Source organism: Cebus imitator, unplaced genomic scaffold, assembly GCF_001604975.1.
Source record: "Cebus imitator isolate Cc_AM_T3 unplaced genomic scaffold, Cebus_imitator-1.0 Scaffold111, whole genome shotgun sequence".
Classification (NCBI taxonomy): domain Eukaryota; kingdom Metazoa; phylum Chordata; class Mammalia; order Primates; family Cebidae; genus Cebus; species Cebus imitator.
Genome location: NW_016107426.1, coordinates 3,111,082 through 3,136,046, shown reverse-complemented (window position 1 = coordinate 3,136,046; position 24,965 = coordinate 3,111,082). Strand labels below are relative to the sequence as shown.

The 24,965-nt window shown below is 42.5% G+C and overlaps 1 protein-coding gene across 5 annotated transcripts in view; it reads left to right on the top strand.

Annotated features, from left to right (window-relative positions):
• DGKG (diacylglycerol kinase gamma) overlaps nucleotides 1–24,965 on the top strand; it is a 209,497-nt gene that overhangs the window by 38,506 nt on the left and 146,026 nt on the right. For 4 of the 5 annotated variants that reach the window (XM_017538415.2, XM_017538417.2, XM_017538416.2 and 1 more), the window contains exons 2-3: nucleotides 7,338–7,653; nucleotides 20,328–20,404. In XM_017538415.2, coding sequence (XP_017393904.1) covers nucleotides 7,587–7,653; nucleotides 20,328–20,404 — 144 coding nt within the window. In that variant the 5' untranslated portion in view covers nucleotides 7,338–7,586. Of the gene's footprint in view, nucleotides 1–7,337; nucleotides 7,654–14,460; nucleotides 14,529–20,327; nucleotides 20,405–24,965 lie in introns of those variants that run through there. The other variant, XM_037741965.1, reaches the window with a different exon arrangement.

Genomic DNA, 24,965 nt, shown 5'->3' with positions numbered 1-24,965 from the left:
TGCGGTGTTTGATCTTCTGCTCCTCTGTCAGTTTGCTGAGAATGATGGTTTCCAGGTTCATCCATGTCCCCACAAAGGACCCAAACTCATCGTTTTTGATGGCTGCATAGTATTCCATGGTGTATATGTGCCACATTTTCCCTATCCAGTCTATCGTCGATGGGCATTTGGGTTCTTCTGCTAGGTTTTGAGTTTTTTTGATCTTGCTCCTCTAGCTCTTTCAATTTTGACGATAGAGTGTCAATTTTAGATCTCTCCTTGCTTCTGATGTGGGCACTTATTGCTATATATTTTCCTCTAGAGACTGCTTTAAATGTGTCCCAGAGATTCTGGTATGTTGTGTCTTCATTCTCGTTGGTTTCGAAGAACATCTTTATTTCTGCCTTCATTTCATTGTTTATCCAGTCAACATTCAAGAGCAAGTTGTTCAGTTTCCATGAAGCTGTGCGGTTCTGAGTTACTTTTTGAATTCTGAGTTCTAATTTGATTGCACTGTGATGTGCTACCTTTTGTATTAGAAAGAAGGGGAGGCCAGGCACAGAGGCTCACGTATAAGCTCAGCACTTTGGGAGGCCAAGGCAGGTGGATCACTTGAGCCCAGGAGTTCGAGACCAGCCTGGGCAACATAGCAAAACACTATTTCTACAAAAAGTAAAAAATAAAATTAGTGGGTCATAGTGGCATACACCTGTAGTCCCAGCCACTCTACTGGGAGAGGGCAGCTGAAGTGAGAGGATTGCTTAAACCCAGGAGTTCAAGGCTGCTGTGAGCCATGATTCCACTACTGTTCTCCAGCATGAGTAACAGAGAGACCATGTTGAAAGACAGGAAGGAAGGAAGGAAGGAAGGAAGGAAGGAAGGAAGGAAGGAGGGAGGGAGGGAGGGAGGGAGGGAGGGAGGGAGGGAGGGAAGGAGGGAAGGAAGGAAGGAGGGAAGGAAGGAATAGAAAGAGAGAAAAAGGAGAAGAAGGAAAGGGGGAAATAAGATATCCATATATCTTCTCACATGTTCAAAAATAAACACAGGAAGTATAAACTAGATACTATAAGGGTGAGAGGGAATAAGATAGAAAAAAGGAGCTGGGAACAGAGTAAAAGGAATGAGGGATACTTCTCTGAGTATATCTTTTTGTTTTTGTTTTGAGACAGGATCCCACTTTGCTGCTCAGACTGGAGTGCAGCGGTGCAATCATAGTTCACTGTTGCCTTGATCCCTCTGGCTCAGGTGACCCTGCCACCTCAGCCTCCTGGGCATCTGGGACCACAGGTGCACACCACCATGCCTGGTGAATTTTTTTGTTTGTTTGTATTTTTTGTAGAGAAAGGGTTTTGCCGTATTGCTCAGGCTGGTCTAGAACTCCCGGGCTCAAGCAATCTGCCTGACTTAGCCTCCCAAAGTGCTGGGATTACAGGGGTAAGCCTCCATGCTTGGCTGAGTATATCTTCATATATAGTTTTGACTTTGGAATGATACTGAAAAAGAATCAGTCGATTTGAAGAAAGCACCCTAAAATGAAATACAAACAGAAACTGATGGGAGTGGGAAAGAACTAACCTATGTAACTTTTGCGAGTATATTTTGAGGCTATGCTGTTGCCTGAAAACAATAGAACTGTAAACAAATCTTGAAGTCTATTTTGTTTTTCACAAGGTGTGGACTAGCAATTCTGAAACTACTTTCTGTGTATTAAGCAAGTAATTATGTTGTAGATGAAGGAAACAAAGCTTGTTAGAGAAGAAAGTTAAAAAATATGGGAGGAAGGGAAGGCTACAACTGACTCCGTAATGTTGAACTGGAGTTGGAAGTGTAAGTATGAACTCAAGGTATTTAACATAGATAGATAGATAGATAGATAGATAGATAGATAGATAGATATGATTAGATAGAGAGAAATATTAGATTAGAGAGATTAGAGAGATAGAGAGAGATATTAGATAGATAGATGGATAGATTAGAGAGAGAGAGAGAGAGATCTCGTGTGTGTGTGTGTGTGTGTGTGTGTGTGTGTGTGTGTGTGTGTGTACATAACATCTATTTTCTTTCTTCTTTCTTTTTTTTTTTAGACAGTGTCTCACTCTGTCACCCAGACTGGAGGGCAGTGATACAGCCTGAGCTCACTGCAACATCCAACCCCCACCTCCTGTGTTCAAGCGATTCTCCTGCCTCAGCCTCCTGAGTAGCTGGGACTACAGGCATACACCATCATGCCCTGCTAATTTTTGTATTTTTAGTAGAGATGGGGTTTCTCCATATTAGCCAGGCTGGTCTGGAACTCCTGGGCTCAAGTGATCCTTCCGCCTCGGTCTCCAAAAGTGCTGGGATTATAGGCATGAGTCACTGCACCCAGCACATGCGTCTGTTTTCTAGCTCTGTCCTTGATAGGGCCTAGAAGCAATGACACCCCAGCAGCAATGAGCATACCTGGTATCCAAACCTTAGCTTCAAATGCCATTCATCACCAAAGGAACTCCTTAGAGAGATGACTGATTTTAGCACTTGAGCTGCAAGAGTCCAAGATGAGCCTGAAACATTTTGTAGTTCCAGAAAATAAGGATGTGCTCAAAAAATGATTGAGATATATCTCAAGAACAAATAGCTATCTTGACTGAGCTTCCATTGAGCAAATCCAGAACAATTTGAGAATCAAAGATAGCAACAGATTTGTAACCCACAGAATAAAGTAAGAATCCATGAATATAAATATATATTATCTACAAATGCAGTTTTATATACAAATGTGTATTATTTATATATTTATAATTTATACTTATTTGTTATATATACATGTGTGTACATATATATATATATATATATATATACATAAATGGATATAAATAACAAGAAGGGAAAGCTATTACTTACAATAGACTCCCAACTAACAAATATAGAAAGAATGATGGAATTAGAAAATCAGTATTATAGTAATAATTAATCCAGACAAGAATCATCAGTGGACACTAAAACGAGTGGATCAGAGTTTGATGAGTAATTACAAAATTACAGCAGCCTGGAGCAGTATCAGATCAAATTCAGAAACCTGTGACACAACACTAGAAACTTGCTACGCAACTACCGTCAGCAGATTTTTTTAAAATTTCAACTGTTATTCAGGGGGTACAAGGGCAGGTTTGTTACCTGAGTATATTGCATAATGTTGGGGTTTGGGGTATAAATGATCCCATCACCCCAGTAGTGAGCATAGTACCCAGTTTTTCAGTTTTACAGCCTTTGCCCCCTCCCCTCCCTGCTCTAGTAATTCCCGGTGTCTATTATTTCCATATTTATGTCCACCTGTACCCAGTATTTAACTCCCACCTGCAAGTAAGAACATGTGGTAGTTGGTTTTCACGTATTTTCTGTTTGGTACTTGACATTTCTATTTGGTTATTTTCTATTCCTGGTTAATTCACGTAGGATAATGGCCTCAAGCTGCATCCATGTTGCTGCAAAGGACATGATTTCATTCTTTTTGTGGCTGCATAGTATTCCATGGTGTATATGTCCGACATTTTCTTTATTCAATCCATCACTGATGAGCACCCAGGTTGAGTCCATGCCTTTGCTTCTGTGAGTAGTGCTGGGATGAACATATGAGTCCATGTGTCTTTTTTGTGGAACTACTTATTTTTGTTTGGATATATATGCAGTAATGGGATTGCTGCATTGCATGGGAGGTCTGTTTTAAGTTCTTTGAGAAATCTCCAATCTGCTTTCCACAGTGACTGAACTAATTTACATTCCCGCTAGCAATGTATAGGCGTTCCCTTTTCTCCAAAGCCCTGCCAGCATCTGCTATTTTTTGTCTTTTTCATAATAGTCATGGTTCTGATTTGCATTTCTCTGATGATTAGCAGTGTTGAGCCTCTTTTCATGTTCATTGGCCACTTGTATGTCTTCTTTTCAGAAAGTCTGTTTGTGCCCTTTGCCCACTTTTTAGTGGGATTATTTGGGTTTTTTTTTTTTTTCAGCTGATCATTTAAGCCATATTGCTACATGTTGTATTTGCAATGGGATGATAATAACAATTATTTATTCAGTGTTTGCAACATGCAGGCATTGCACCAGGTGGGGATTCTGATTTTATGGTTTTTGCGTATATTAACCTACTTAATCTTAACACAAACCCTGTAAGCTTTTTCATTAATATCTTCATGTTTCAAGAGATGACAAGTATGTCTAGGGTGAAATAGCTCAGAAGAGGGCAAAGCCCAGATTCCAATTCCCTGCATTCTGGTTTTGAGTTCAGTGTTGTTCTGTTTTGCAGTGTGCCTTTGCATCCTCTTAGATCTCCCTCTGTGCTTCTGAAGGTGAGCAGAATTCCCAGGCCATGGAGTATTCTTAAACAGAAGCACTGGTGGCTCCTTCTTTCTCCTCACCATGTTTGCTAAACACCTAGCCTCACTTTATCTCATCTGCAAAACAGAAACAGCAAAATTGAATTTACATGGTATTAAGAGGACTAAATTGGATCATGTGTATAAAGCATATAGCACAGTGTAAAGTGAGCGTCCACTCATTGATAGCAGCAGCAGTGGTGATGGTGGTTGCAACACTAGATTTCCTGGTATGATGGAAAAGGTTTCTAAAGGATACTGCTCACTTTTGGACTAAATTGATCATCAGGAGCCAGATCATAAAGTGCTCTCTGTATCTTGAAAAGAAGATTGCATCTTATTCTACAAGCAGTAGAAACCACTGAGGAATTTTATTACCAAGAGAGATGTGATCTGGTTGGCAATTTGGAAAGCAGACCAAAAGGAGGAGAACAAAGCACAAGGCAGGGAGACAGCAGGAGGCTGCTGTCAAGGCCCAGACGAGATAGGGAAGGTCTGAGTTAATGACAGGGCCGGTGTGATGGACAAGAGGGAGCACACGGTACACAGTTCAACTCCAGGGCTAGTGCCTGGGTTTGGCAGGATAGAAAGGGGGAGGAGCTTAGCTGAGCCTCCCACCTCTGACCTGGGCATTGGCTCCACTTGGGCAGAACCCGAGCAGCTGAGGACACTGGAAGGGGTGGTTTGGGACACACAAGGGAGTCACAGTATATGATTGGGTTTTCAGCTCTGGATTAAGGCATCTGAATATCTGAATATTCAGATTCAGACCAAGGAGAGAGCTCAGGGCTGCCGCAGGATGCCGGGGTTCACTGAAGCTTGGAGGCGGATGAGGTCCATCAGGGAAGGGAGGTAGAGTGAGAAGAGGGCTGAGGACAGGATTTTGGAAGCACCATTTTTTTTTAAACTTTTATTTTACGTTCAGCGGTACGTGTGCAGATTTGTTATACAGGTAAATCGCATGTCACAGGGGTCTCGTGTACAGATGATTTTATCACTCAAGTAATAAGCATAGTACACAGTAGGTAGTTTTTCCACTCTCTCCCTCTTCCCATCCTCCACCCTCAAGTACGTATTGTTCCTTCCTTTCTGTCCATGTGTTGTCAGTGTTCCGCTCCCATTTATAAGTGAGGACGTGCTGTACCTGGATTTCTGTTCCTGCATTAGCTCACTTAGGATCATGTCCTCCAGCTCCATCCATGCTGCTGCAAGGAACATGATCTCGTTCTTTTTTATGGCTATGTAGTAGTCCATGGTGTATTCGTATCACATTTCCTTTATCCAGTCTTCCATTGATAGGCATTTAGTCTGATTCTATGTCTTTGCTGTGGAAACATCAACATTTAAAGATGGCAAAAGAAGAAGCTGAAGGAGACTCAGAAGAAACATCCAGAAAGATAAGAAAGTTTCAAGGTAGAAGTTTTCGGCCATGGCAAAGACTGCAGAGAGAGAAACGAAGCAAGGAAGGACCGAAAGGTGCCTGTTGAATTTGCAACTAGGTCACTGATGACCTTGATAGCAGCAGGTGCCAAGGAGCAGAGTTGAGCTGGCTGGATTAAGGAGAGAGTTGGACTTTTCAAGGAGAGAGACTAGAACTTAATGCCCCAGGAATTTCGGCATTTCATTTCCTTGCCATGCACTTTGGTTAGTGGAAGCTCTTCTTTATAAAGCTAGAATCTCTCTCTCTCTTTCCAGCATCTTCCCTCAGCTCTAGTTTACCTTCCAGGTTCAAAACAACCAGTCTACACACTTCCCCAGAGAATGATCCATATATGCCTCCTGACTTGGTCATCTCACCCAGCACTGCTCATACGCACCGGGCACCCCACACTTGCCTTGCAGTCAGTTCCCAGGATGGATCCTGTTTTATTAAAACCAAGCTACTTCTTTGGCAACACTGGAGGCTGTGTTTCAGTTGGTCTTAATTCTCACCTTTTTAGGTTGATGGCTTCCCAACTATGTTTGTAACCTCAAATGAGAATAAGAAAGACACTTCACATTATGATCAGTATAACCATGGGTGTATAACTGAAGGAAAAGTCTTATGACATAATATGCCCCCTTACTATGGTAGAGACACTGTAATATTTTCAACTCCATCTCATTCTATCCTGTTCCATTTCATGTGTTTACATGCTTGTTGTGATTCATGACATCAACTTCACAACCACAAAACTGATTTAATGACCCACAGTATGAGAGGCTCAAAGGAAAAGATGCTAAATGTTTGTTTGCTGCAAGGAACATGATCTCGTTCCTTTTTTATGGCTGTATAGTATTCTGTGGTGTATATGTACCACATTTCCTTTATCCAGTCTTCCATTGATAGGCATTTAGGCTGATTCTATATCTTTGCTGTGGAAATATCAATATTTAAAGATGGCAAATGAAGAGGCTGAAGAAGACCAAGAAGATACACCCAGAAAAATAAGACAGTTTCAAGATGGCAGTTTTCTGCCATAGCAAAGACTGAATCCATCTCCATTTCCCTGCCTCACTGAGGCTAGCAGGCCATCCCTCGAAATTCCTTATTATGGCTCTGAGAGAACAGAGAACCCCTCCGGTCATGAGATGTTAGCCAGCCTTGGGGGTATTCCAAAATGGCTCAGCAGAGCTTTCATGGTGAAATTTAGAAATCAGTGGAGGAGAGAATGGCTACACAGGCCCCTGTTCCTATAATTACTCATGAGGTATCCAACAGCCTAAGGCATTTTTATGCCCCGAGGATATCCTTAGGCAGCCTGATACCACCTCTCATGTGAGACGTTGAACATTTCCCAGAGCTGAGCAGTATGGCCACCTATTCATACAGGCCATAGCTCGCACCTCAGCTCTCACCCCCAGCCAGACGCCTGTCACCGTGCCCGCTTCAGACCTCTCTAAGGGGAGAACCATCCTGGAGAACCATGGAACCATTGTCCGCTGTAGATCCTTCAGCAAAGAACATTCAGGGCCTTTTTTTTTAACACTCTCATTTACAATGTTTTTTCTGCTTCTACCTAGGAAAAGCCAGGATTTCTGAATTTACCTCGAATACAGACAGGAGGATGTTGCCTAAGGAGTAGCGGAGATCTTGTCTGTCTCTTCTGAGGGGTGCCTGCTGCTGCTGTATAGACTTGAGCGCTCCCAGAAGTCTCCTGAAGGGTTTACGTCGCAAACCTGCAATGAGCCAGGCCCTGGGCTGGGCCTCCTCTTCAGCCTAGTGAACAAAACTGTGTCTCTGGACTTCAGCCACTCACACCAAGTTTAAAAATGGGTGAAGAACGGTGGGTCTCCCTTACTCCAGAAGAATTTGACCAACTGCAGAAATATTCAGAATGTAAGTAAATGCATTGACAGACTTGGGAGGGGACTTCCTCTTGGCTAGAGGCATCATTTCTGGAAAGCATAGCTGTATTATCATGGCAAAGCCACAAAGAACGATGTCGGGGCTGACAGCTTCTATTTCCTTATAAACACAGAATCAGTGTATTTAACATAAAAACACAATTATCTTTAGGCTCTGTAAATGCTACGTGGTCACCATAGAAATTTGGAAAATACATAGAAAAAAATAGAGTAGGTTAAACATCACTGACAACACTACAGACGTTTTAGAGCACTTTCCTGATGTGCATATTGCTTTACACGGTTGGGCTCACTCTGTAGACACCCTTCGTTAAACCTGCATTTCCCACCTAATAGATCATATGCATTTTCTCAGGCCATTAAAGCCTCTTTAGAGCATGTTGAAGGGCTGCATGCTGCATGGGCACAACATTACTCAATCATTTACTTTAATATATTCCTGCGTTTGGACCCAAAGCCATCTTGCAGTAAGATATTGAATGCTGATGTGTGTTTCTTTCTTGACTTTGTTCTGGGAAGGCTTGAGCTTTTACTCGGGGCTCTTGGTTTCCCATCAGTTGTGCCCCAGAACCAATTCAGTGCAAGGCACAGTGGTGGTTAAGGTGCACAGCCACACATGGGCCCATAGCTGTGTCCCCTCAGGTGACTCCCAATCCTGACTGGTGACGGGAACCTGTCGGGCTATGGCAAGACACCACCTGACCACTGCACTCTGCACTCAGAGTGACCATCACTTACCCTGCATGGCACTGACTTTCCGGGAGGCCATTTGTCTTGCAGAGGTCTCAGCTGCACTGCCTGCTCCATGCCCCTGGCCCATGGCCTCTCGGTTCACATTAACTGCGCTGGTGCTTCTGTAAATCACAAGGCCCACAGCTGTTGACCTGCCCTGTCACTCTTGTACAGGTCCCCCTTCTCACGGGACAGGCAGTCCTTGTCCCCAGCACTGGTCTAGGAGTTAGGGGATCCAGTTCAGGTGCCAGCTCTGCCTCTTGCTCTCTATGCTGTAACATCCCTTAACACCCTAGGGCCTCAGCAATCTCTTCTGTACAATGGGAGGGTTGGACTAGGTGTTCTCTCCCTGCAGTCCCTTCCAGCCCAGCATCCTGTGACTCTGAATGCTCTCCGAGGTCAACAGGGGACCATAGGCCTACTGGCTTGTCACCCTCCTGGTACTCCAGAGCTTCTGGTCTCTCATCTGACCTCCATGCATTTAGAAAAACTCTAATATATTGTCAAGAAGCAAAAAATCACCCTCCAGGGTAAATTCAATTTAATTCAGTTAGCTCTGTAGGTCAGCAAAGTACCAGGCCCTGTCAGGGATGAAGAAGAAGCACAGAGGAAAGGCCTACCCTTGAGGACTCAGAATCTTGTTAGGGAATCAGAAATGTGCTCGTGACACAGAGAACAGCTTCAAGGCAGCAGGCAAACAGCTCTGGTAGAGCTGTCTAAACTAAGCGTGGAAACAAGAAGTGAATCAAAAACCAAGGGAAATTGGTATGGGGGTTATATTATAATACTTTGCTACTTTGTTCAATTCAACGTGGGTTTATTGTCTCAAAGCTTTGTTGTCTCAAAGTTCTGGGAGCTGGAAGTCCCCAGTCAAGGAGTTAGCAGCGTTGGTTCCTTCTGAGAGCGGTGAAGGGCTCTGTTCCAGGGCTGTGCTTTTGGCTTGGGGATAGCTGTATTCTCCCTGCACTCCGTCACATGACATTCTCCCTGTGTACACAGCTCTGTGTCCAAAGTTCCTCCTTTTCTAAGCACACAATCTTATTGGCTTGGACCCACCCTATTCGGTCCTGACTTCATCTTAACTAATTACATCTGCAACAACCCAAATAAGGTTACATCCTGAGTTATTGAGGGATAGGACTTTAACAGATATATTTGAGGGTGGGGGCGTAGTTGAACCTATAACAGAGGATTTCACTGGATGAACTCCATGGAGGAAAGAGGTTTAAAATGTGAGCAGTAGATGGAAGGGGGAACAATGGAAGCAAAGGGAATTTTGGGGAATGTTGATTTTGAGATGGCGAGGACACATTCATTATGCATCCTTATGTGGTGCAGGGGTGGGTAAGGAGGGTTTCTGGGCCAGTTGGTGAGAAGGTGCAGAGAATGAGGAGGACAGAAGGAGGCATGGGGATAGCAGGAGGCCTTGGGTCCCGCATGTCAAGGTGTAGGCAAAATTTAGAGCCATGAATTTGGATACGGTGCGCAGGGTGACTTGGATAAGGCAGTTTCCAGGCCAGGGAATTGGGCAGAATCCTTTGGAGGAAACCTATTCTGAGCCAAAGATCTAGGCTAAGATGGTGAATGTGGTAATGAACAAATGCTAATTTGTGGGAAATTATGGTGGAAATATCATCAACACATATAGAACAAAAGGAAGCCATCAAAGATACCTTGCAGACTGAATGTGTGGAAAATGACACCAGGAGGCAGGGCCGATGGCAAATGTTTGGGAATGTTGATTTTGAGACAGTGATAACACATCTACTATGCCTTCCTATGTGCCAGGCTCCAGAGATGCAGCAATAAAGGAGACACAATACCTGCCCTCAAAGAGATCTCTGCCTCACAGGGGAAGACAGACAGGACTCAAGCAAGGGTGTTGCAATGTAGCTGGTGCTCAGAAGTGGGCAGCCTGGGAGGAGAAGGCCCAGCCCAGTGGGAGGCTTCCTGATGCAGGCATTGTTTCCAGACTTCAGGAGCTGTAGCGGAGGGAAGAGGAAGGGCGTTCTGGGCAGAGGATGTGACTTGGGCAAGGGGAGGGCAGTGACAGGACATCATGGGAGCTTCCAAGAACTGCAAGCAGCTCCCAGGCTGGGAGCCCAGAGCATGTGTTGGTGGTGGCGTCAGGAGTGTTGGGGGAAGAACTAGAAAGAAGAGTAGGACCTCGTCCTGGGGGATCCTGCTTTCTAAGCGACATGTCCTGCAGGGCCCCAAGAGGGTGTATGATGGGATGTGAGTGGAAATGAGGGGTCAGTCTGTAGCTCTGGCTTGGGAATTACATGTGGAGATGGCAAGGAAAGAGAAAATGAATGAAGGCACTCAGACAGCAGGAATGTTAGCAAAGAAAAGAAGAGGCTGGAGAATGAGGCTTAAGGTATACCTCTATCAGGGTCAGCAGAAGACACAGAGAGAAAAGCCAGAAAGGCAAGTAGGTGGAAAAGAGTGAAGCATGGAGGGCGCGAAGGCAGGAGGAGCTCCAGATGTGGCAAAGCCACTGAGCAGGCAGAGGCATGGAAAGGAACCCGAGGATTCAGCAGGGGGCTCTTTTTGGGTTGGGCCTTTTCTTCAAACATTACCTTTGTCCTTCTCTGACCCTTCTGCGTGTTGTCCATGTCCCAGGACTGGCTGAGACACTCTGCTACTGTTGTTTGAACGGGAGAGGAAAAAAGGATACAATTCTTACAAAATGATTAATCCTCAGAGGAAACCCTGAAAAAGTCATTCCCACCAATTTTAGACACATTCTGGTGTTCAGTTGGATTGCATTGCCATAGCAACCACTCTTCCATAACCACATAAACAGGAGCTTTACAATAACAAAGTAACAAAGTATAGAGCCTGAGAATTGAGAACTTTCTCCAGTGGGGTTACCCACTGGAGAGATTCTTGGTGTTTTCCATTTATATAGTGTAATTTAAAGCTGGCACCTTCTCTGGTGACCTTCTATAGGGTGGGGTAAGTCATCTTAAAACTGCTCTTGGGGACAAGTACATTTACTTTGCAGGTATACATACATACGTCTACACACAGACGCAAAGACGCACACACATATAGCTGACAGTAAGTTTCTTGTCAATCTACAGTGTAAAGTACTTGTCAAAAGAGCTACTGTGATATTTAGAAATTTTTACAAAACGAAAACAAAGTAAAAATTTCAAGGCAGAAAGATGAAATTTAAAGATACCCATGATTCTATTTTCCAGTGATAATCAGCACTAGCATGTTTCTGTATAAATTTAAGTATAAATATAGATATCAAAATAGACATGCACATATACATATATACACACATACATACATACATGTGTGAAACAAACTTGAGAATATGCATGCTGTGCTATTTTGTATGCTGTTTTCTTCCTCTTAACAATATGTTTCAGTTACCTATTGCGGCATCAAAACAACTTCAAACTTGTGTGCGGAAACAACCACCATTTTGGTTTCCCGTGATCCTGTGGGTCAGGAACCTGGGCAGACACAGTGAGCATGACTCATCTCTGCTCCACTGTGTTTGGGGCTTCAAGTGGGAGGCCTCAAACAATTGATGACTGGGCCGTCCGGCATGGCTCATTCACTCACACGGTGGGACCTCAGTGTTCCTTCATGGAACCTCTTGTCTCCAGCACTTTCTTGTCTTCCATATGGCCTTTCATTTCAACAGTGTAAGCTGGAAATCTAGCATGGTAGCTCAAGGCTCCAAGAGCACCAAAGAAGCTGCTGTCAGGCCTTTTTAGCACCTGGCATCAGAGATCCTAGAAGGAAACTCCCTCCGCATTCCATTGGTCAGTGCAGTCACAGGCCTGGCTCACATTCAGTGGGGTAGAGGAATGGACTCCACATCTCAGGGACGAGGGACTCATATAGGGAGGGAAAGAATTGATGGCAGGCATATTTCGAGACTGGCTAGCACACAGAATCAATCATGAATCATTCCCACATGATTCTGTACTCTTGAGAAGCATAGCTTTTAGTGGTTGCAGAGTTTTTTTGTTTTTTTGTCTTTACTACATTTCTGCTATTTCATCTAACCAAACCAGTCACTGCAATCTTAGCCTGTATTCATAGACTCATAGTGTCTAGCAAGGCAAAATGATGTCCACATTCTAGCCTACCCTGTCAGACCTCTCTAGAGAACTGAATTTATTTGTGGGCACTATGGTTTACCATGGACATAGATAACCTGGAATTTTGTTGAGAGTGGTGAGAGGCCTCACAGCCTCAGTATGGAGAAATGAAGATACTGGGCATATTTGTTGGAGAAGGGAAGGTAAAGGTGAAGAAGAGCTCATTGTATTAAAATAGCTCAGTACTGTTGTGGGAAAAGGTGTGAAGTTAATTTTGAATGGCTTCAAGAGGTAACCCTAGGACTAATGGGAGGAAATTATAGGAAGTCTTTAAAGTATGGAATACATTAATTCCTAGTGGTTAAACCTGCCCAACGGGGAACTGAATTGACTTAAAAGTGAGTGGCTTTCCTTTCCCTGGAACTGTCTGGGCAGAGAGTTAGTTGGGACACTGTAGGGGAGATAAGAGCTTTAGTCTTCTGGTTGATTAAATGGCCTTCATTAGCTCTTCCAATACTTGGTTTCTATATTAAAACAGATTTCTACCTCAGAGGGTATGTGCATGTGGGGATGCCCCCTACTGACCCTTTTCCTAACAGGAATTGCTGGTGGCTGATAGGAAGTGGGCTATTTTATTTCAGTTTTTTGCTCATTCCTTAAAAGTTCCATGATGCATTAAGGACAGAAACTATTCATTTATTCAGAAAGACAAAAAAGGAAAAAAAACTGATGAAGTATCCGTTAAACTTTAATTCTCTAAGAAATTAAACCAAACATTTCCTTCATCAGCCACTAGTTGCTTCGACTGTGTAGAACTTTTTTTTTTTTTTAAAGACAACATCTCACTCTGTCACCCAGGCTAGACTGCAGTGGCACAATCTCAGCTCACCGTAACCTCTGCCTCCCGGGTTCAAGCAATTCTCCTGCCCCAGCCTCCCCAGTAGCTGGGATTACAGGCAACGGCAATCACGCCCGACTAATTTTTGTATTTTTAGTAGAGAAGAGGTTTCACCATGTTGGCCAGGCTGGTCTCGAACTCCTGACCTCAGGTGATCCACCTGCCTTGGCCTCTCAAAATGCTGGGATTATAGGCATGAGCCACCGTGCCCTGCCAGAATTTTTAAAGTTGGAAGAACTCTTAACCATCATCAATTGCAAGCATTACCCATTTTAAAAATGAGACTACTGTGTCTGGAAGAGCTCAGTGTCTTGCTCAAGGTCATGCAGAAGGTTGATGGTAAAATAGAAATTAGAACCGAAAGTCTCTCAATTCTAGTACAAACTCATGTGTTTCAATTCAGCTTCAAAAAAATAAAAATTACCCACTGGAACTCAACCTTCAAACATGCATTGGTGCGTGTGTGTGTGTGTGTGTGTGTGTGTACACATGCATGCACACAGATATGTATATGTCAATTAAATTACACTAAAGCAAAATTTTAAGATTTAATTAAAGAGAATAAATTAGTAAATTGTACTATTAGGAAATATATTTCATTCGAATCAGATTATGGCAAAGTTTCTGACTTTAAGATGTGGGTACAGTTCAAAATACAAAACTGTCAGAGTCAGAAAGCATATTTAGGGCTGATTTGTAGAAGGCTCTAAGCAAGTGCCATTAAAACCTTGCTATTTATGGTGGCCAGTAGGGTGAGACTTAATCAAATGTTCATGCAGTCCTGGGCCTATTAAGGGTCATATCTAGTTGCTTCTATCTTGGAAGGATAGCCATAACTATTTCTCACTGTGTGTTTTGGCACAACAGACCTTTTTTTCCTTTAATGATGACCAGGACTCTGCCCACCAGGAGTCACAGAATCTATGGCCAGGGAAGAATTTCTACGCAACAACGTTTAATGTACACACCTGTAATGTACAACAGGGAAAGCTGTTGAAATGCACATTGTGAATCAGCAGATCTGAGATATTGCTGAGATTCTGCTTTTCTAACAAGCTCCCAAGCGATGCTGATGGTCCAACTTGTCTGATCCATTTCTCCACCTTCATTTGAAATATCACTGATGAGGCCAAATTATTTGGAGAAAAGGTGAGAAAATGTTCTAGCAATACAAATTTTACTTACACAAATAAGCCATACCAGTCATTCAGATCATTTATGATGACAAAAATTGTGTCTTAAAGAATTTTTTGTATTGACCCCAATTCCCTCTGCTTCAATATAAAGTCTTCTCTTATTATTTCCTATGTAACATCTGTGGCAGAGCCATCACTTCCACACGTCAGTGGTCCTCTGCCTTGGCTCACGTTCAAATCACATGGAAGGTTTTGAATACTTCCAATGCTCTGCCCACACCTCCCAGATGATTGAATCATAGTGCGTAGGCATGGGGCCTGGGCATCAGTATTATTTAAAGCTCCTCAAGTGATTTCAATCAGCAGCCAAGGTTGAGAACCATTACCATTTCTTTCGATGCCTCTGGGAATATAGGACATATGAGACAAGTGTGACCAGCTCAATCCCTTTTCTAGCCTTCATTTATTCAGTAGATCTTTCTTGAATATCTATCTTTTTTTGCCAGGCAGTGAGCTACATACTGGGGATGAATAGTGAATAGGAAACGAAGTTTAACTAGGAGAATATGTGTGTAGCAAGCACTTGAGTGCTTATGAAGCTGGGCTTCTCCCTTGTGCTTCCCACATGCTGCTTTGGGGCCTGACTCCAGCTGGCTGAAGAGGTGGGCCTTTTGTTGCAGTGCTCCTGGCCCCGGCCCTTCTGTTTTGACATTCTTTTTTCAGGACCCTTACAAAACTCTGCTCTTGTTTTTGTGCATCTCACTGTGTAACTTCCTAGAATATTTAGAAAATGTATTCATACATACCCGCCTTCATTGGAAGAAGGAAAATATAGATTTTATTGTTTTGCTCATGGGCCAACTTTCCCTTCCTCTCCGCTCAGTGACTCCGTGTGCCCACCACTTATGGTCCCTCTACTCCATGGGTTATGCTCCTTTGTCCTCGGCATCATGATCTTTTCCGGGTTGTGACAGGCAAGCCTCAGCAGTCAGCCCCAGATCCACAGGCACACACATTACTTTAGAGCCTGCGTATCAAGGGAGGTCCACGAACCTGCAAAGTTGGTGTCACTTAGGATCTTATTCAGAATGTAGAATCTCAGGCTGTGGCCCAGTCCTACGGAGTCTGCATTTTTACCAGAGCCCAATATGACTCATATGCACATTACAGTTTGACAGGCTCATAGAGAACTTTGAGAAATGGAGAGTTACCATGTACCTTAGAATTCCACTCTCATATATGGATTTTCAGATTCACTTTTGAAAATGTTGATTTATAGTTATTACAAAGTTTAATAGTTTAATGGTCTAATGCTCAAATACTCTGTGTTCTTAACTAGACAACAGACTGTAAACTTTGGGGTCTAGTCCTGGCAGCACAGCTAATATTCTGCTGTAAACACTGAAGTCTCTGATTTGTCTGCTTGTTCAGATGGAATGCATCGTTGTCCCACAGCAACAAGGCAACAAAGGTGTCTGTGTGTAGGGCCAAATTTTTCCCTTAAAAAGGCTTTGAATTTGCTCAAACACTAGGAACAGTGCTTGGTTCATGTCCCAGAGTTCTTGGCACATAAAGTATAAAAGACAGTTTTGCACTGAAAACTTCTTAGGGCACTAGTGACCTTGATCAAAGAGAAGAACTTTCTGAACACCCGATTTAGGGTAGAACTGCATGTGGATAATCCTGCTAATCTGGGTTAAAGCAAAACATACCCCTACCTTGCCAAGCAGCTGAACAAGCTGACCTGTTGGGTCGAGTTCTTTGGTGTTGTTCACTTAAACAGTGGATAATGTCTGCCAAGCACAGCAATTTTAAATTTAGCAGAGTTATAAGCTTTTTTCCCTTGGCAGTAAGTATTCACGTTCGGGGGCCTTTTAAGATAGTGTTCATTTACGACAAAAAAAAAATCATGTCATGGAACAGCAGTCCTCAACTTTGACTGTACATTTGAATTCCAGGAAGCTTTTAAATTTTACTGTTTCCTGGGTTCCTCAAGAGATGCTGACTTAATTCACCTGGGGTAAGGCCTGGGTTACAGTGTGTGTAGTGCGCCCCAGGTGATTTCAACATGCAGACAGGTTTGCGAGCCACTTTCATAGAGGAAGAGTCCTGCCCTCCAACTTTGCCAGTGGTTATCCAATGAATCTAATAACTGTCTCATTATTTAGAAACGTTTAAAAAGTGTGACTTATGAGTTGAGTGCGCTTGAAAGAATCACTTAAATTACATAAGCCTCGATTTCCTCTTCTCTAAAATAAGGATAATTATTACATTAGAGGGTAGATGTGGGGATTTAAATAAAATATATAAGGTGACTGGGACAGCATCTAGCATATAATAAGCACTCAACAAAATGGGAACTGTTACAAAGAGCTGTGGAAATGGCCCTATTTTGTACAGTCAGAAATGGAACATGGTGTCCTCTGAGTCTAGTGGTGGTATTATGGTAAAGGCTTTGGCAAAGGAATTTTCTGTGAGGTTATACTGTTGGACCCACAGATGACACCTAAAATAAGATCAAGGAATGCTCAGAAGAAGTTCCTTTTCTGTCTTAAGATGAAACAGAATAAAACAGTGGTCATTGAAGCAGATCAGTCATGCCTAATACCTACTTACTCCTCATGGAAAAAGAAACCCAACCCAGAAATCTGTTAAGAAGAAAACTGTTATAAAGTATATAAGGACATCCAAGGAGAAAGTAATGTGTCCCAAATTTGAGCATAAGGTTGATTCTCTTTTTTTAAAGGGTATTGATGCCATAAGCTTATGAAAGCCCATAAAGCAAATTGAAGTAGACGTCTGATGAGTAATCCACCTCACGGAAAGCTAGTTAGAAACTTCTTGGACTGGTGTGTGGGTGTGTGTGTGTGTGTGTGTGTGTGTGTGTGTGTTCATTTAATTTCAAGCTATTAATCAGATATCTTAAAATAAATGTATTTTCTATTTTTTCTTTTTAAAGCCTCTGTTTATTTTATGTGAACATATGATGAATTTATGTGTGTATATATATCACACATTTAAATATAAAGCAGAATTTTGAAAATAGAGCATTAGCACTTTAGAATCAAAGGAATTCTGCTAGGGTGAACAGTGGAATACCCAAGATGAGATGATAACATGAAAACATCATACATTCAATTGAAATCACTCTATTGGTTCTCAACCAAAATGCTAACTACCTATGTTCTCAAATGTTTATTTTTTTTAAGTTGGCCATTGTGGCTGAGCTGACAACCTCTCATTAAAATAGATTCGAAAATGTAGGATTTGTTTTCCTAAATAATTAAGCTGCTTGTGGAATAACTTGAATATATGTGTGATGTTAACTGAGCTCTGGTCTCATTCTGACTTCTCTTCCATCCTGTTTCCAGAGTGATCTTTAGAAAACAGAGACCTGGTTATATTAGTTCACCATTCAAAAAATCTTTAACCATTTCAAATCAATGTTCTTAACTCTACCTTCAAGACTCTCCACAAACCTGGCCACAAACTATTATCTGGTTCTAACTTGTCCTAAACCTTCCGTGGTGCCCATCTCTGCACCATTGCTCCCTTTGTCTCTTCCAAGAATAGCCTTTCAACTTCATATCTGCTTTTATGAACCTTATCCAGTCTTTATGCCCCAGCTCAAAAACTACGTCCCCCACCTTCATCTTAATTTTCCTTCTTTCCCACTTGCTGTTTCATAGAACTTCATATTATTGTGTCACACTTAATTACACCTTTCTTTAGGTTAACAAATGTTTAGGAAGCTATAGTGAATAACATTGAAGGGAAAAGACCACATACTTTTGAGCCAAACTAGACCTGAGTTACAAACCTGGCTCTTGAGGAAGTCAAATTAATTTTTCTGAATTTCAGCTTCTTCATCTGTAAACAGAAGAAAATGCTTGCATGGATTGCTAGAGGAGAGTTTATGAGACTATGCAGGTGAAGGTCTCCAGTAAGGGACAGCTATTAGTACCACAGTTATTTAGATCATCTTTCCCACTGGTCCATTGACAGTATGTTGCCACATCTTACCCTCCATAGTGTTTTCTGAATTGAATGGAAGCAGCCCAAATTGACAGCATCTGCTGCCTGGCTCTTACTGAGCTATTAGTTTTTCAACATCTGTTTTGAATTTCAGAAAGAAATTTCCATTTTTAGGCAACAGAAGCATTTTCCTGTGGTATTTCAATATGTCTCAATCCTGAAATGATTAGAACTTCTGCTTGATTGAATCCAAGTCAGCAAAGCCATGGGGAACAGCCCAGCCCATGAATATGTCTACTTTACTTAGGCTTAAGAGACCTTAACCTTCTGTACAAGGAGCCTGAGCAACAAAACACACTGTGTGAGCTTTTAATAACATCGTCCTTTGGCTCAGATATTTAAGTATCAACAACAATGGAGCTTGGAGCTTGGAAAGCTCTTAATTATCCACAATATTAGGAGACAGGGAGAGCAAGGCCATAGAAACCCTGGTTTGCTTTGATGTCAGGAGTGCTAATAGCTACACAAGATGCACTCATAATGTGTTTTTAATAACAATTATTGAGTCTCTTTTCTGGATTCCCAATGTCTTTATAAAATTCCAAAAAGAAGCAGGCAGTCTTATCTCCAGTTGCTTCTGAATTATTTCCTATAGAAAACAGCATTTCTAAACCACCATCTTTCGTGAATTATCTGAATCTCTCTTTATCCCCTTCCAATGTAAATGCAACATAGAGGGAACATTAAGGGAAAATCATGGCGGGGTGTGGAGGCCTCAATTTTCAAAGGAAAAATCTTCTGGCTGTCAAAAATATGTGAGAAATACCATGGGAACATAAAATCAACCATGCTAATTATGAGGCATAATTGAGGTTATGTTTTGTGTGTCAGAATGAGTAGCTCAATTTTCTCCATCAAGATAAAAAATAAAAATCAAGAAAAAAAGGGACAGAGCTGTCAAGATTCCAGAAGTAGAAGAAACTATCTTGCCGTAGCATACAACAGTGTTTCAGCACCAAGGACAGAGCCTTGTGGGGTTTAGAGCCCATCCATCTTACATAATGAATTTTCAGTGTTTTGAAATTTTCACTCAGATGTTTATATACTCATCTATATATTGTTTTTCTGAGCCTCAGTTATACGTCAGACCTTAGTATGATAGACAAAGACTCACCAGCCAGTTAACAGCTCTCAAGGTGAAGCTGAAGCAGGAGATGAGCAAGATAGGCAAGTTAATAACTATAACACTATATGACAAGTGCTATTACATAGTTGTGTACAAGTCAGGTGGAAGCCAACTAAGAGAATGCTTAACTCTGACTGGTGCAAAGAAAGACTTTACAAAGGAGTTGACATTTGAGCTGGATATTGAAAATTGAGTGAAATCTGCAAGATAGAGTAGAAACACCATGAAAGAATACACAATATGTTCAAGGATGTCTGGGAATGTAATCTGATATGGCTGAAACATAGAGCAAATAGGGAAATGAGAAATAAATAGGGTAGATAAAACCACCAAGGGCTTGTATTTCAAGTCAAGGGCTTATATTCCAAGCTAAGAATGGTAAGCTTTATCCTGGGGGAACAGAAAGCCCTTGAATGGTTTGGAGTACGGATATGATCTGATCAGATTTGTGTTTTAGAAAGATAATTTAGATGCAGGGGGGAAATCAGACTGAAAAAAAGAAATGAGAGGGCAAAGGGCACAAGAGGGTGACATTTCTCCAGATTTTCTGGGACTGAGGGGCAGCTCCAATATAAATATGGGGGGGATTTATTTGGCCCAGCTCTGATTAGCTGTTTGCCAGTGTTTCCCATGTGAATTGTGTCTCTTCAGATTCCTCCAAGAAGATAAAGGATGTCTTGACGGAATTTAATGAGAGTGGAAGCCTCAAACAATGTGACCCACATGAGGTAAGAACATATCCATTTTAAGCCTTTAAAAAAACCCTGTGTTTTAGCCTTTCCATAATTTGTTTCCATCTTGGAGACTTTGCTTGTCTTTAAAAACTCGCTCCACAACATGTTTCTTCCTAAGTCTCAAGTGAGCCATTTGTGCTACCTGGCATTATACGTTTCCCAAGCCCACGCACTCATCCTACTGCCCTAGAAGACGACCACTACTTCTCATCTGCTCAGATCTCTCACTCCTCCTCTCCTCATTCTCAGTTAACAACCGAGCTTTCTACTTCACTGAAAACATAGAAACAAACAGAAAAGATCTTTCACAAACCCCCTCCCCCTATGTGCCCACCTACCTCTATCTTTTGTTCTGTAACCAGAGATGAACTCTCCATATTCCTGTCTACATCCAGCTCCCCCACGTGTGCTCTCAACCCTATCCTCTTTTGACCTACTGACAGATGTTGCTTCAGCAACACGTCTTCCTGAGACTCCCTTTTCCATCCCTCCTCCTCCCTCCTTTTCTCTCTATATCTTTATCTCTGTCTTCTTTACATCAACTTTCCTCTCTATATTTTATTTTTCCCATAAACATGTAAACATACTGTTATTTCTTGTACATTTAAAAACATTTTTTGATACCACTTCCTCCTCTAGGTACCACCTCATTTCCCTCCTTTGTTTTATAGCGAAACCGTACAAAAGACTTGTCTGTACTCATTGCCTGCAAGTTCTCTTCTTCCTACTTTCTTGAAATGCCTTCCATTAGTCTATAACCTCAATCCTCCCCTAAAACCACTAGTCAAGATAGCCAAAGGCCTCCCTATGGGTAAATCCAATAGCAATTTTGCTCAACACCACTGGACATAATTGATCAAGCCATCCTCCATTTTCTTCACTTGGTTTTAAGATTCTCCTGATTTTCTTCTTACCCCTCCACTTGACATTTACACTTAAAAATCAAATAGGTATCTCAAATTTAACATGAGCTAAACTGATGTGTCCTTAATCTTCCCCTATAAAGTCTGTTTTCCCAGCAGTCTTCCCCATTTCAGTAAAAGGCAACTCTACTCTTCAATTTATTCAACCTGAAACTGTGGAGTTATCATCAACTTTTGTCTTTCACATCCCACATCCAATTCTGTTACGTCTACCTTCAAAATATATCCAAAATGCAGACACATCTCACCACTTGCATTGCTAGCATCCTGACCTGAGTCATCACCATATTTTGCCCAGATTATTGCAAGAGTCTCCTAACTGGTCTCCTTGCTTCTGCCCTTGCTGCTTCAATCTATTCACATACATCCTAAGCAATCTGTTAAAACTTACATCAGAGCTTGTCATTACTCTACTCCACAATCTCCCATGGTTTCCCCCACCGCTGCTCAGAGTAAATGTGAAGGTCATTGCAATATGTACCTCCCCCTGCTCTCTGACCTCATCTCTTGCTACTCTCCCCATCTTCATTCCTTTTCAGCATATTAGCCTTCTTGATGCTATTAAACAAGCCAGTGTCACCATAACCTCAGCACCATTGCACTTCCTGTTACTGCTTCTTAGACTGTCCCTCCTCAGCACATCACATTGTCCATTATCTTACCACCTTCCAGCCTATGCTCAAGTAATCTTCTCGGTGATCATCACTTTCTTCATCTAAAACTTGAAGCCCTCTTTCCCGACACTTCCTATCCCCCTGCTCTGCATTATTTTCCTCCTAAGTACTTCTCATCACCTGTCACACTATATAATTCACTTAATTAATTGTCTGTCTCTTCCACTAGAATATTTTTGTTCACTGCTGTGTCTTCAGTACCTAGAAAAGTATCTGGCTCATAGCAGGCATTCGATAAATATTTGTGGACTGAATAAATGAATGCAAGACCTCCCCCCGCTACTTTCAAATTCAATGAATCTAACATTTCTTGGGCTTCTACGCACTGTGCTGGACACTGTCGAAGCCATAAACATATAGAAGCACAGTTCCTGCCCTCCAGGACTTACTTCCTACTGGCAGGGTCAGGTGTGAAAGCCATGACCCTGGAATTACATGGTCTTGGGTTAGAGTTCTACCTCTGCCATCAACAAGCAATGTGGTCTTGAATAATATTTCACATCTTTTAGCCTCACTTTCCTCACCTATAAACTGTACATAACAAAAAAAGCCTTGAAGTTTATGGATGAGCGATCAAATGAGAGGATCTTTGCAAAGTAGCTAACACCCTACAGGGCACTTAAAAAATTGTACCTATTATTACCCCTCTTCCATCCCCTTTCCCCAGAATGTTTTTAACTCAATTCCCCTTTCTCTGCTCCTGAGTCCTTTTATGAGGACTAACCGTGGAAAAGTAACTGATCTGCAGGACTAATGTAGAGAGAGGCTGGCCACTTTCTTATTCACGTTGTCATCTGTTGAACAAAACTGAGTCAACACCTTCTCTGCTGGACACTGGAAATGAATCAACAGAGCCTGTGCCCTCAAGGCACACCTAAGAGGGGCTTTGGATAAAATGCACCAGTTGCAGAGAGAATGAAGCATGAGGAAGGTTGCCAGAACAGGGGCGAGATTGAGAATGCACCATTTCAAAGAACATTCCTGAGGAGAAACCATGCAGAGAAGACAGCAGAGCCAGCAAAGAACTCACTGCCCCACACCCCCCACCCCCAGCTCTAAAAACATGGGAACAAAGCCTGGCGGGGGCTACTAATCAGCTTGTCTGCCCTGGGGCTGATGAGTGGGAGAGGAACAATCTGGTCAGGGCCACCACGGGTGTGGAGGCCATGGGAGCTTTCAGAAGCAGGGAGCAGCTTGGCTGCTATGAGCACACAGCCACCCTCGCTTCCGTCGGGCTGGCCCCCACTTTTTATATGCCAGGCACTGCTGTGTCCCAGGGGAGCTCTGTGACTCTGATTTCATTCTCTCACACAGTGCAGCTGACTTCTAGTAGGTGTAATATCATGGCATGGGGTTAGGGAAACAAGAAGGGTTTAATTTCTCTTGAGTTTGATGGCTTACTGCTGCTAAAATGTCTCAATGAGAAATGAGTTCACTGTGGGAAGGGGCAGATCACTAGCAAAGCCAGGATGAGAATAAAAGTTTGCAGAGTGGCAGAGCTGCATCTAGCCATGATGAACACGTGCTTACCCATCAGGACCAGTGATTCCTTGGAGAACAGAGTGGTGGCAGACAGCTAGAGAGTGGACAAAACCCACTGTAGCAAAAGAGGCAGGTGGGTTGGTGGCACTGTGAGCCTGGACCCAGACACCTGAGCACAAATCCCAGCTCTGCCATGCTTTGTGCTCTTCAGCAAGTTATTTATGTTGTCAAAATGTGTTTTATCCCCAAAATGACAGTAACAGTTCTTCCTCACACTGCTTTCTTGAGGATTAAAGTTCCTGATGCATGCTAAGCTCTCCATCTAGTTCTGCTCCCTTCTTGGTTTGTGTAAGGATTGACACACTCTCTTTAAGCAGGTTGCAGCAGGAGTAGATTTCCCAGCTAATTTCTACATAAAAGCTGCTTGGGGAAGACAGAGTTCCTTTGGCCTGAACCATGACCATGCCTGGGATGTTATTCTAGGTCTCAGAGAATAATCGCCAGCATGCCTCATAGTGGCTGGTCATCTGGTTTGGGCATGACCCTTAGCCACTCCCTAGTTAGTCTCCCATCATGTATTTACTAAGCAGCTACTCTGCTCCTGGCCTGTGCTTTTAAAGAACTTTTGTATAACCCAGATATCACCTTGAGAGTGTGGCACACTGCCACATGTCTTTGCCTGCTGAATATGGGGTGCTGGGAGGGAGCATCAGGGAGCATTATACCAGCTCTGAAACCTGTGACAGATAAAGTAGCAGGAGCACTGGACTAGGAGTCAGGAGGTCTGGCTTCTGGTTTCACTCTGGTGCTAGTTCACTGGGGCTCATCACTGAATGTCCTGAGCCTCAGGGGCATCAGAAGACCCAGCTCCCTCTGAGGCTCCTCTGGTCTGCATGTTGTGTTTCACCTAAGAAAGTGAACTCGTCCAGTCATGCATGTTCCTATCCTAGAGAATAGGATTCTGTGCATCCTGTCCTCTAGGATAGGGATATACATGATTGGATGAGTTCCATCAGTATTATTTTCCAAGTTCTCATAACAGTTTGTCAACTCTTTTCATATGGCGCTCACCACTGATGACCATGCATTGTAATTATTTCAATATCTTTACCTCTTCCATAACACTGACTCTTTGGAGTTGTGGTCCCATGCCTAATTCATTGGTGTGTTCTTCATTGGTGCCCAGCACTGTTCCCTGTACTTAAGAGGCTCAATAGTTCACTTCTCATTGAGACATTTTAGTGGCAGTAAGCCATCAAACTCAAGACAAATTAAACCCATCCTGTTTCCCTAACCCCATGCCATGCCATTATACCTGCTACTTGGCATATATATATCTATATCTATCTATCTATCTATATATATCTCTCAAGCACATTTTCCCCCTTTTTCCAATCTGTTTCTTCTTCAGCAACTTGTGAGTGGGGAGATATAGATAGATGATAGATAGATAGATAGATAGATAGATATCCATTT